At 59.9% G+C, this 12,968-nt stretch overlaps 1 protein-coding gene across 6 annotated transcripts in view; it reads left to right on the top strand.

The window, feature by feature from the left end:
- CRTC1 (CREB regulated transcription coactivator 1) overlaps positions 1-12,968 on the top strand; it is an 87,887-nt gene that overhangs the window by 68,620 nt on the left and 6,299 nt on the right. For 2 of the 6 annotated variants that reach the window (XM_043910887.1, XM_043910886.1), the window contains 6 exons: positions 1,371-1,504; positions 3,702-3,854; positions 3,963-4,013; positions 6,018-6,122; positions 11,998-12,084; positions 12,601-12,781. In XM_043910887.1, the coding sequence (XP_043766822.1) occupies positions 1,371-1,504; positions 3,702-3,854; positions 3,963-4,013; positions 6,018-6,122; positions 11,998-12,084; positions 12,601-12,781 (711 nt within the window). Of the gene's footprint in view, positions 1-1,370; positions 1,505-3,701; positions 4,014-6,017; positions 6,123-11,997; positions 12,085-12,600; positions 12,782-12,968 lie in introns of all 6 variants that reach the window. The other 4 variants (XM_043910883.1, XM_043910884.1, XM_043910888.1 and 1 more) reach the window with 3 other exon arrangements.

Genomic DNA, 12,968 nt, shown 5'->3' with positions numbered 1-12,968 from the left:
GCAGTGTCAGCCCTCCCCCCCACCGCCCCCCACCTCAGTGTCCAGCTGAGTGGAGCCGCCAGGGCATCCGAGGGGGAAGTGCAGGCGTGACTGGGCTCGCCCTGCACGGGTGACAGCCCCAGCGAACAGCTGCCTCGGGGTGGAGGGAAGGCTGCCTGTCATCTCCCTTCCGGAGTGTGTGTGGGCTATACTCTCGTCCACCGTTGAACCTGCCACCTCATCCGCTGGAATAAAGTTGATCTGGTGCCCTCCACGGGCTGGGCCCAGCTCCCCTGGTGAGTCAGGCAACTTCACCTGGCCTTGACTGCAAGCCAGACTCTTCCAAGCCTGCTCAGTGCCTCACTGGGGCCTCACAGTGAACTGGAAGAGACAAGGAAACTGAGTCTGGGGGCATCTGGCCAGCCCCCAGGATACCCCTCCTGCTCCCAGCTTTGGGGCCTGTGCTTCCTGGCACTGTACCTGGAGATTGGCCAGCAGGCCCGCTGCTACCGCACTGAACCTGACCTCGCTTGGCTCCTTCACGACACACATCCAGGGATCAGCTTACGGGGGGCGGGGACCAGGGGGAGGGAAGGCAGGGGCGACCTGGAGCGCTCCAGCAGGAGCTCCAGCGGGAAGAGGATAAAGTAACTGAGTTTCTAGCTCGGTCACTCTAGTGGGGTTGGTGCTGCAGTGTGGCAGGTACATGGGAGGCGGGGGAGAAGGTTGTGGATGTGTCCTGAGGGGCCAAGAGGAGATCTAGCCAAAGGAGCAGTCCTGGGGAGGGATGAGGGTGAGGAGAACGATGAGGTTCGGGAAGAAACTGCAGCGTCAGACACGACCGACTTGGTTTTGGACCTAACAAAGGCAAGCTATTTTAGGCAGAAAGAAAAGACTCTGTCTCCTGAAGCCAGGAAGTGCCAGCATGGCTGCCTCTGAGGCTCAGGTGCTGTTTCTGCCCCTCAGCTCCCTTGTGGTTACCCCTCACGCAACTCTGAACCTCCCTTCCTGGAATTCCATCAAAAGCCCCTGGGTAGGATCTCATTGGCCAGCCTGGTCATGTGTCCATCTGGGAGCCAATCATGTGGTAGCCCAGAGGTGGGGAAGTGCTGATTGGCTGGGCCTATGGGACACGCCCCTCCTGGGTGGTTGGCAGGCTCACGGGGGAACATGTTGGCCGGCACCGGAGGTGGGAGCCCCTGCAGTGCTGGGGGACCCTCAGGTCAGGGTATTGGGGCCTCAGAGGGGGCGTCCTGGGTTTGGCGATCAGGATGTGCCTACTGGTACCTATCTGAATGAATGGACTGTCCTCAGCAGTGACCCTTCGTGTGTGAGTGCCTCCTGCCCCGATGCTGGTGGCTGGCATCACACCCACCCTCCCTCCCTTTCAGGGATGAGCACCCCTGGCTCCTCACCGCAGCACCGGCCGGCCGGCGTCAGCCCACTGTCGCTGAGCACAGAGGCAAGGAGGCAGCAGGCCCAGCAGGTGTCGCCCACCCTGTCCCCGTTGTCGCCCATCACTCAGGTGCGAGGGCCCAGTGGGGCAGGGGAGGTGGGCCCGACTGCCTCTCTGGGAGGCCTTATGCTCTTTCCAGGGGGCAGAACGCTAAACATCTTCCTAACTTTTTTTCTTTTTTTTTGTGGTCAAATTTTCAAAGACATGGGGAATGCAGAAATCAAGTGGCCTGGAGTCCCCTGTGTCCATCTCAGCTGATAGATTGTGCCCGTGTGACTGGCCAGTCTTAACTATGCCAGTCTCTTCTTTAGGATCTCATTGGCATTTCCCGACTGTCAAAATACAGCATTTAGAGAGTCTTTTTCTGTTTAAAAAAAGAAAACGAAGGAGGGTTAAAAAAAAAAGAAAAGAAAACCTGGTAAAATACGTTACCAGCTTTCCTTCATCTGCTTCTTTAGTAGATCGTGTCTAGGAATTGGTCCATTTCATCAAGATTGTCCCCCATGCCAGCAAACAGCTGTTCATAGGCAGTGTCTGTGTTAAGTCACTCAGTCGTGTCTGACTCCTTGTGACCCCATGGACTGCAGCCCACCAGGCTTATCTGTCTGTGGGATTCTCCAGAGAAGAATACTGGAGTGGGTTGCCATTTCCCTTCTCTAGGGGATCTTCCTGACCCAGGGATTGCACCCTCATCTCTTGGGTCTCCTGCAATGGCAGGCGGATTCTTTACTTACTAGCACCACTTGGGAAGCCTGTTTGTAGGCAGTGTGTGTGAAAGTCACTCAGTCGTGTCTGACTCTCTGACCCCATGGGACTATGCAGTCCACGGAATTCTCCAGGCCAGAATACTGGAGTGGATAGCCTATTCATTTTCCAGCTGATCTTCCCGTTGCAGGAATCGAACCGGAGTCTCCTGCACTGCAGTTGGATTCTTTACCAACTGAGCTATCAGGGAAACCCTCTTTTTCATAATCCTTTTAATTTCTGTAAAGTTCATTCCCCCTTTTGTTTTTGATTTCTGCAGTTGGGATCTTATCTTTTTTACTTAGTCCAGGCTCCTGGAATACATTAGGAAGTATTCTCTCCTCTTCTGTTTTTTTGAAGAGTTTGAGAAGCATCGCTATTACTTCTTGCAGTGTTCGGTAGAACTCAGTGTAGGTGCCGCAGCCTCAACGGATCTGCGATAGAAAGTTTATGGTACCTGATCTGACTTCTCCCTAGATACCAACTCCTTAGACTTCCTTTTCCAGATTCTTGGATCCGTTTTGGTAGTTTGTGCGTTCTGAGGAATTTGTCCATGTTGACTGTTTTTCAGTCCCTAGTAGATAGTGGTTTGGTTTTTGTTTTTTTTTTTTAACATAACCTTGATGGTCTTATCTACCTACAATGAAATTTAACAATGGTTCTGCTAATACATCTTCCGATGCCTGGCCTGGGCCCTGTTCCCCCACCAGGTCTCTGCCTCTTCTCCAGTTCTTCAGATTAGGAGCCGGAGCCATGGATGGTTCCTGATGGCACCGTCTTCGGTCTCTCCATCTGGGGGACCCTGGCCTCATCTCCCTTCCCCGCCACGCCCCATACCTGAGGCCTGCCTTCTTTTGAAAACGCCTCTCTGTTCACAAACTGCCTACCAGCTAGTGCCAGGCTTTCTTCTTAGTGTTTATATTCTGTAGTTCCCGGACACTTCCAGTCTCCCTCGGAAGGTAGGAACCCTTGCCTGCCTGAGGAACTGTCCGGGTCGATGGATGAGTATTGAAAACTTCCCTCTGGTTATTTTCCTCTTTCCAACTCTAAGAGAGCCCAGAGCTGGTCATTGCCCAGTGACCATGCCAGTGCCTCCCTAACCCATACCATCTCCAGCTTCCCCTTGGCTGCAGGTGGTAAGAGGGGGTTCCTTCCCCTTACAGGACTCCACAGGGGCTAGGACTCCACAGCTCCCCACTGAGCTCTCAGAGTGTATGCCCCATGCCTGCCTATAGCAGGGAAGCTCCAGCTCAAAGGGCCGAAGAGGAGAGGATTCTAAGTCTGCAGATGTGGAAAGTGGTGCCCCCTATTGGCATGGGAGGAGAAAAACTCGCTGGGGGCAGGCCCACCGAGCTGCAGCCCCGTCCTCCATGGGCCTTGGGGGACGCCTGCCCGCTCAGCCTTTGCTGCCCCAGTCCAGGGTCGGGACACCCTTTGGTTTGTCTATCACTTCGCTGCCACGGGCCGTGGGGGTCCCCACCTCTGAACGTGCCTTCTGCCTGACGCCCTCCTCCCCCTGCAGGCCGTGGCCATGGACGCCCTGTCTCTGGAGCAGCAGCTGCCCTACGCCTTCTTCACCCAGGCGGGCTCTCAGCAGCCGCCGCCGCCCCAGCCTCAGCCCCCGCCGCCCCCGCCGCCAGCCTCCCAGCAGCAGCCGCCCCCGCAACCCCCACAGGTGCCTGTCGGCCTCCCCCAGGGCGGCTCCCTGATGCCGAGCGCCAGCCTGACACGGGGGCCCCAGCTGCCCCCGCTCGCGGTCACGGTACCGTCCTCTCTCCCCCAGTCCCCCCCAGAGAACGCGGGCCAGCCACCGATGGGGATCGACATTGCCTCGGTAAGGCGGGAAGGGGCCCGGCTTGGGTGGGGGGTGGGGTGGGTGGGGCTTGTGCAGGAGGAACCTGGGGGCTGGGGGGAGCATCAGGGCTCCTGGCTTTATCTGCAGCCACCTCGAGGCTCTACTTTGAGGGCAGCTTGGCCAGGGGTCGGAGCAGAGGCAAACACTGTCTGGGGCCAGGGGCTCAGTGGGGAATTCTGCCTGAAATCCTCAAGCCAAGTTTGTCCTCCTCACAGAGATGGGGAGACTGATTCATGAGCAGGGTCAGGTGCCCCAAACTTCACGCAGCATGGGCCACCCTGTGTCCCTCTCCCGTGGGCCTGAATGCCCCCCTCAGCCCTTCCCACCCAAGGCTTCCTCGGAGGCAGGGAGCACCCAGAGCTCTCAGGGGCTGGGGAATGGACTTCCAGGAGCCAGAGTGATGGAGATGACCTGGGAGGAATAGAAGGGGTGAAACCAGTTCTCTGGTTCTTACAACACAGTGCCCTGGGCTCAGGGCCTGCAGCTCAGCCCATGGGACCCCCTTGCCTGGGACAGGCTCAGGATAACAAATGCTAGTTTTGGGGGGTTGACCCCTGCACCTCCAAACCTTCCTGTCTGTTCAGACTTTCATCCAGGTTGCCCTGGTGGGAAGGGAGTGGTCACAGCTACCTTTGGCCTCATTCAGAGAAACGGAGGCATGCTGAGGGCCCAGCCAGACCTCCCTGCTCACTTGGCCCATGGCCACCAGCCCCAGGGTACATGTCATCAGAACACCATGTGTTCTGTAAAAAACGAGCCCTCCTGGGCTGGACAGGGCCGGCAGGTCCCCCAAGAGGGGGAGACTCACACCTCCAAGCTGCGCTGATCCCTCAGAGGGCAGACCTCAGGGGTCCCCGGGACAGGACTGCATCCAAACCTTGCCTTTGGCAGAAACAGAGCAGTTATGGGGGCAGCCCTGACGGTGAGCTGCCTGGGGCACCCAGCAGTGGCAGCACCTCGCGGTGGAGCTGGAGGGACCTGGAGGCACGGGGTATCCCAGCCACGCGCTCGGCTCGGGGCCCCGTGGTGGGTAATCCACCCACCACCCCTGTGGGAGCTGGTGCTCTCCGGGCTCGGGCTCCAGGGGCCTCCTCTGTGAGCTTCTGCACAGCCACTCACGGGAGGAGAATGTCCCTCCGGTCAACTTCATCTTCCCAACCCTGAGACAACCTGAGCTGGTCACTGCCAAGCGACCATGCTGTGTCTCTGACACTCAAACCCTGCTCTGTGAGCCCCCTGCCCCATCTGGGCCCAGCCCCCATTCCAAACTTCCGGGGCCGCTGAGGAAATGAAGGAGACGTAGCACTTAGGGGGCCCTGAGCCGGCCAGCTGGGTCTCGTCAAACGGCAGGCTCAGAGAGGTCAGGCAGCTTGCCGAGAGACACACAGCAGGGCTTCCCTGGGCGGGACCAGAGCAGGGACTAGATTCAGATCCTGGCCCAGTGGGTCTTGGCCCCCAGGGGTCTGGTGAGACGCCAAGACCCTTTGTCATTCAAGTGAAGAGGTGACTGCCCTTTGGAAGTCTGTGGACAGCATCACCCAGAGGGCCAGTCCCAAGCAACATGGGTGATGGTGACCGCTGGGCACCAGGACCCCCACTCTGCACCTGACCCTGCCATCACTCAAGGCCTCTGACTCGCCCAGGGCCTTCCCTGCCCGAGCGTGTGTGTGGGTGTGTGCGCGGCTGTGCGTGCGTGTGGGTACTGGTGTGCTTTCGTGTGAGTGCTCTCAACCCGCTGAGCAGAGGCCGGCCCTTCCGTAGTCCCCCAGGGCAACTCTGCAAGGCTGGGTTCTGGACTCTATAACCACATGCTCCTAGCCCTCCCAGAGTTGGGTTTGGAGGCTGGGCCCCTGTACGGCCCAGGGTTCAGGTGCCCTCCTGCAGATGCCCAGGTGTTCTGCTTACCTGAGGGGTGGGGGCCTCGCCAGGCGGCTGGGCCAGGCCCAGGGCCCTGCGAGCGTCCTGACCTGTCTGTCGTCGCAGGCCCCGGCTCTGCAGCAGTACCGCACTAGCGCCGGCTCCCCCGCCAACCAGTCTCCCACCTCGCCCGTCTCCAATCAAGGCTTCTCCCCCGGGAGCTCCCCGCAAGTAAGGGACGCCGCCCCCCTCCCCCGCCCCACTCCAGCCTGGCTGGCGCCCCCCGGCGTGGCCCCTGCGCGCGGGTCCAGCGTCTGCCTCCTGTCTCACTCCACCCCATCTCGTTCACTCCATCGGGGCGGGGACGAGCGCGCGCAGCCACCCTACGCGGTGGCCAAGGAGAAGGCGCCCTCCCCCCGGAGCCGGCACGTTCCCACAGCACCTCTGCAGCCCGCGCTGAGCCCCAGCTCAGGGTGGCAGGCTCCCCATTCACACCAGTGATGTCGGTGCCAGCTTCACCCCAGCGGGCAGCTCGGAGCGGGCTTCCAGCAGCCTGTGCTCCATCCCTGCCCATGTCTGCCCCCGAGACCTCGTGCTTCCAGGCTTCTGGAGGTGGAGGGGTGCTCCCGCACTTTGGGGAACAGCTGAGTGACAGCCAGCCTGTGCGGGGGCTCTGCTCAGCCCCCTCCACCCCTTGTGAAGGTGTGTCTCTCCCCTCCAGGCCTCCAGCCTGGGAAGCTTCTTAGAGTGGCCTGGCAGCCCGTCCGAGGTCCTTGCCCTCTTCGCATGGATGAGGAGCCCGAGGCTCACCCTTGACAGCAGGCAGGGCTAGTGTCGGTCAGATTCAGGTTTCCCTTCATACGAGGCAGCGCAGAGGACCCTGGCCCCTGACACACACATGCATACACACAGAGGTTCCCTGACACGCACACACACATACACACAGCACAGGTTCCCAATCCCTGACACACACATATATACACACAGACATTCCCTGACACACATGTACACACACACAGGTCCCCAATCACACACACATACACACACACACACAGGTTCCTGGTCTGTGACACATACACACACACACACAGGTGCCCGATCGCTCACACACACACACACACACAGGTCCCCAGTCTCACACATGCACACACACACACATTCCCTGACACACGCACAGCACAGGCCCCCAGTCTCACACATGCACACACACACAGAGGTTCCCTGACACACGCACAGCACAGACCCCCAGTCTCACACATGCACACACACACACAGGTGCCCAATCGCTCACACACACACACACACACACACACACAGGTTCCCTGACACACACACACACAGGTCCCCAGTCTCACACATGCACACACACACACAGGTCCCCGGTCGCTCACACACACACGTTCCCTGATGCACACACACACACACAGGTCCCCAATCACACATACACACACACGCACAGCACAGTTTCCTGGTCTGTGACGCATGCACACACACACAGAGGTTCCCTGACATACACACACAGGCCCCCAGTCTCACACATGCACACACACACACAGGTGCCCGATCGCTCACACACACACACACACACACACAGAGGTTCCCTGACACACACACACACAGGTCCCCAGTCTCACACATGCACACACACACACAGGTCCCTGATCGCTCACACACACACGTTCCCTGACGCACACACACACACACACAGGTCCCCAATCACACATACACACACACGCACAGCACAGTTTCCTGGTCTGTGACGCATGCACACACACACACAGAGGTTCCCTGACATACACACACAGGCCCCCAGTCTCACACATGCACACACACACACAGGTGCCCGATCGCTCACACACACACACACACACACACAGAGGTTCCCTGACACACACACACACAGGTCCCCAGTCTCACACATGCACACACACACACAGGTCCCCGATCGCTCACACACACACGTTCCCTGACGCACACACACACACACAGGTCCCCAATCACACATACACACACACGCACAGCACAGTTTCCTGGTCTGTGACGCATGCACACACACACAGAGGTTCCCTGACATACACACACAGGCCCCCAGTCTCACACATGCACACACACACACAGGTGCCCGATCGCTCACACACACACACACACACACACACAGAGGTTCCCTGACACACACACACACAGGTCCCCAGTCTCACACATGCACACACACACACAGGTCCCCGATCGCTCACACACACACGTTCCCTGATGCACACACACACACACAGGTCCCCAATCACACATACACACACACGCACAGCACAGTTTCCTGGTCTGTGACGCATGCACACACACACAGAGGTTCCCTGACATACACACACAGGCCCCCAGTCTCACACATGCACACACACACACAGGCCCCCAGTCTCACACATGCACACACACACACAGGTGCCCGATCGCTCACACACACACACACACACACACACACACAGGTCCCCAGTCTCACACATGCACACACACACACAGGTCCCCGATCGCTCACACACACACATTCCCTGACGCACACACACACACACAGGTCCCCAATCACACATACACACACACGCACAGCACAGTTTCCTGGTCTGTGACACATGCACACACACACAGAGGTTCCCTGACATACACACACAGGCCCCCAGTCTCACACATGCACACACACACACAGGTGCCCGATCGCTCACACACACACACACACACACACACAGAGGTTCCCTGACACACAGACACACAGGTCCCCAGTCTCACACATGCACACACACACACAGGTCCCCGATCGCTCACACACACACGTTCCCTGACGCACACACACACACAGGTCCCCAATCACACATACACACACACGCACAGCACAGTTTCCTGGTCTGTGACACATGCACACACACACAGAGGTTCCCTGACATACACACATAGGCCCCCAGTCTCACACATGCACACACACACACAGGTGCCCGATCGCTCACACACACACACACACAGAGGTTCCCTGACACACACACATACAGGTCCCCAGTCTTACACATGCACACACACACACAGGTCCCCGATCGCTCACACACACACGTTCCCTGACGCACACACACACACACAGGTCCCCAATCACACATACACACACACGCACAGCACAGTTTCCTGGTCTGTGACACATGCACACACACACAGAGGTTCCCTGACATACACACACAGGCCCCCAGTCTCACACATGCACACACACACACAGGTGCCCGATCGCTCACACACACACACACACACACACACACACACACACAGAGGTCCCCGATCACTCACACACACACACACACACACAGATCCCCAATCACACACGCATACACACACAGCACAGTTTCCTGGTCTGTGACGCATGCACACACACACAGAGGTTCCCTGACATACACACACAGGCCCCCAGTCTCACACATGCACACACACACACAGGTGCCCGATCGCTCACACACACACAGGTTCCTGGTCTGTGACACATGCACACACACACAGGTCCCCAATCGCGCACACACACACACACACACACACACACAGAGGTTCCCTGACACACACACACACACACACAGGCCCCCAGTCTCACACATGCACACACACCCTTTGCAGGTTCCTCAGAATCCCCCTTGGTGCTGCTCCCCCTTTGGCTGCATTCTGTCCAGAACCTTCCATCAGAGAAGGGGTTCCCGAAAAGCTGACATCTGGGCCCCAAACTTCTCGCCATAGCAGTGAAGCCTCCCCAGGACCCTGCCATCCCAGCCCCAAGATGTCACCAAGTCGAGAGACTTCAGGAGTCACTGCAGCGCCCCAGACCCTGACGTCCCATCCTCAGCCAGGGCTTTCCTTCCTGGGTGGAGCAGGAGTGCTCCTTCAGGCAGGGCCGTGGGGGACGTGTCCCGCTCCCCCGTCTGGCAGGCTCTCAGCGCACCCTGAGCCAGGCCCTGCGTGTCAGGACAGTGACCTTCCCCTCAGGGGGACCTGAGCCTGTTCCCGAGACTCACTGACACAGACGGCCTCGCGCTCCACCTCCCACGGCAGCCAGGGGCTGGGACTCCCCCTGGGCCCTGCAGATGACAGGAAAGGCGCGGTGAGCTCAGGGCGCGCCGAGGGTCAGCCTGGTGTCCGCGCTCCCCGTCCGTCCTGTGGGCTCTGCGTGATGCTGGAGGGCTGTGGGGATGCGAGACGCTGCTCCAGGCGGGCAGCCTGCCTGGGCTGGTCTCTGAGTAACGGCCCTTCTCATACGTGAGGCGGCACAGGAAGGTCACAGGGAGGCGGATCTCTCTCAGGAGAGGTCCGCCTGGACCAGCGCGGTCCATCCTGAGCACAGAGCGTGTTGCTGTCTCATCATGCCCGTGTCTGTGTGTCCGTTTGTCCATCCATTATGCACCGGCAGGGGAAGAAGCTGCTCACTCAGATGTGAAGATGGCCCTGGGAGGCCCTTCAGCCCCAGTCAGGGGCTCTGCTTGGGGGCAAACCATGGCAGAAGGCAGACGGGGTTTCCCACTGAAGCTGGATCTCAGAGAACGCGTTCATCAGCCCCCTGGGCCTGGGTCGCCCCCCGCCCTCCTGGCCCAGCCAACATCTCCCCTGGAGGCACGAGGCAGCCAGCTTGCCACACCTGCCCTTGGGTGGATGTCTTATCTGTCTAGCTGCCTCTCCGGGACCTGAGGCAGCTGGGATTGGGCCCTTTCTGTTCCCTCCCTGCTTCCATCTGAGCAGACCTTTCTGGCAAATGCTCATGGCAGCTTTACAAGAGAAGCTGGGGTCCCCTGTGTGGGCGCTGGGGCCAAGGCCATGGGCACAGGGTCAGATGCCCCGGAGAGACGTGCTCCTGGCCTCTGCCCAGGTTGTCATCTGCCTCCTTCAGCCTCACCGCCCCCTTTTCCAAACCTGAAGCTGGCGATTTTTAGGGCACATGTGGCCTTTTTGCCATACTAGCTTTTCTCCCTCCTTACTGCTTTAATGCTTTAAACTCTTCCTTGGTGTTTTAATGGCGTGTCCATCCCCAGGAGCTGTTCCACCTTCCAAGTGGCCGACTGTCCCTTTTCTGTGGTCAGTCCACTAAACACTCAGAGTGGCCGGTGGTCTTGTGACCAACTCTTCTTTGTGGTGGAGGCCTGAGAGCTCAGCTTTGGCAGTTGTCGGAGAACACGGATCTTTCTAGAAAAGGGTGCTCCAAGGGAGGAGGTCCAGGGTCTGTGGTCTGTGAAGACTCTGACCTGGACGCACACTGGGCTGGGGCCTTGCTTCCCCGGGTCGTTGCCTGTGCTGTGAGCTGGCCACACACCCAGCTCCGTCTCTGCTCCCTTCTGCACCCCCCAGACCCCGTCCTGCCATCTCGCTGGCAGCATCACAGGAGTGGGCAGGAGCTCCCTGCCCCTTTTTTTGGCATCTCAGCTGCCTCTGAGCATCCCTGGCCCCCTGCTCCTTTCCCAGCAGCCTGCCCCTGCCCCACCTGGCGCTGGGCAAACCGGAGTGGGGCTTTCTGCCCTCTCAGCCCTGGCGGCTGGTGGGGCAGGGCCTTCTGTGTATCTGTCTCGTCCTCCTCTGTGAAGCCTTCCTGCCCGTGTGTGTGGCCTGCCTCATGTCCCCTGTCTCCCATGCCTGACAAGGTGCACATCGCATCCTGGACATCCAGAGACCCCCCGCCCTGCCCCAATCACACACTTTCCTCTGAGCTGTCACATGGGGTTCCTGGCCCCTGTGGCCCCTTGTCTTCCATCTGACGAAAATGGGCTCACCTATACTGGGGCTCACGGAGAGGAGATGGCTGGCACTTTGAGGGAAGTTGGGGTGCAAAGGCCCCCCAGGATCAGGTGGTGGAAAGGAGCAATCGTCCTGAGGTTAGGAGTGCACCCCTCCATCGCAGGGGGCATGGGCTTTCCCAGGAGCCCTGAGATGGACGGGGTCAGTGTCTCACATTCCGAGCATCTTCCAGGAAGTTGCAGAGGCCTCCCCTGGCTCCCAGCCCAGGCCAGCGGTGAGGTCCTGGGGGTGGGTCCAGGCGCACCCCCACCCCCCACGCCGGCCTCGCCCCTGCCTGGTCGGGAGCCCTGATGACAGCGGGCCTCTCTTCTGTCTGCAGCACTCCTCCACCCTGGGCGGCGTGTTTGGGGATTCATTCTATGAGCAGCAGATGGCAGCCAGGCAGGCCAATGCTCTGTCCCACCAGGTGAGCGGGCGCACGCCGCAGACGCTCGCCAGGCCCTCCCACTGCCCGGCTCGGCCCTGCGTCTGCACCCTGCCCACAGCGGGGGAGGAAGGGCAGGCGGTGGACGCTGGCAGGGACGGGCAGTGGCTGTCACCGCAGGGCCCTGGTGTGGGCCGTGCACGTGGGTTTGCCGGGAGGTTGCACTGGCTTTGCCTGGACCCCGGGGAGGAGGGGGCATGGGCCTGGGAAGGGTGGACTGCCACCCAGAGCTGTTCACTCACGTCACCAACCATCCACCCATCCATCTCCACACACTCGGATGGGGCCGTGCGCTGGCCAGCCCAGGCAGGTGCAGAGACGGGGCGACCCCGAGGCAGAGGGACTCATGCTTGGCAGCCCCAAGCTTGGGAGTGCCGGGCGTCCCAGAGGGCGGGAGGTGCTGGCGGTCGCAGGCAGGCCGGCCAGCAACCCATGGGCAGGGTCCCAGGGCGGCCAGCGTGGGGGGAGCCGGCTCACACCCACATGCTTCCTCTCCAGCTGGAGCAGTTCAACATGATGGAGAACGCCATCAGCTCCAGCAGCCTCTACAGCCCAGGTTCGACGCTCAACTACTCCCAGGCGGCCATGATGGGCCTGACGGGCAGCCACGGGAACCTGCAGGACACGCAGCAGCTCGGCTACCCCAGCCACAGCAGCATCCCCAACATCATCCTCACAGGTGAGGCCGCCGTCAGGGCGTGCTCGGTGCGGGTCTCGGCATCAGTGTCCCCGCGGGAGCCTCGGGGGAGGTGGAATCCCTGCCTTGGTGCAGACCCACGGAGGCCAGAACCCCCAGCTTGACTCACTGCTGGGCTTACAGGGTACAGGCTGGGGGTACACATACTGAACCCCGGACTAGGTGTCCA

The sequence above is a fragment of the Cervus elaphus genome, chromosome 9, assembly GCF_910594005.1.
Source record: "Cervus elaphus chromosome 9, mCerEla1.1, whole genome shotgun sequence".
In the NCBI taxonomy this organism is placed as follows: domain Eukaryota; kingdom Metazoa; phylum Chordata; class Mammalia; order Artiodactyla; family Cervidae; genus Cervus; species Cervus elaphus.
This window is presented reverse-complemented; position numbering and strand designations above follow the sequence as displayed.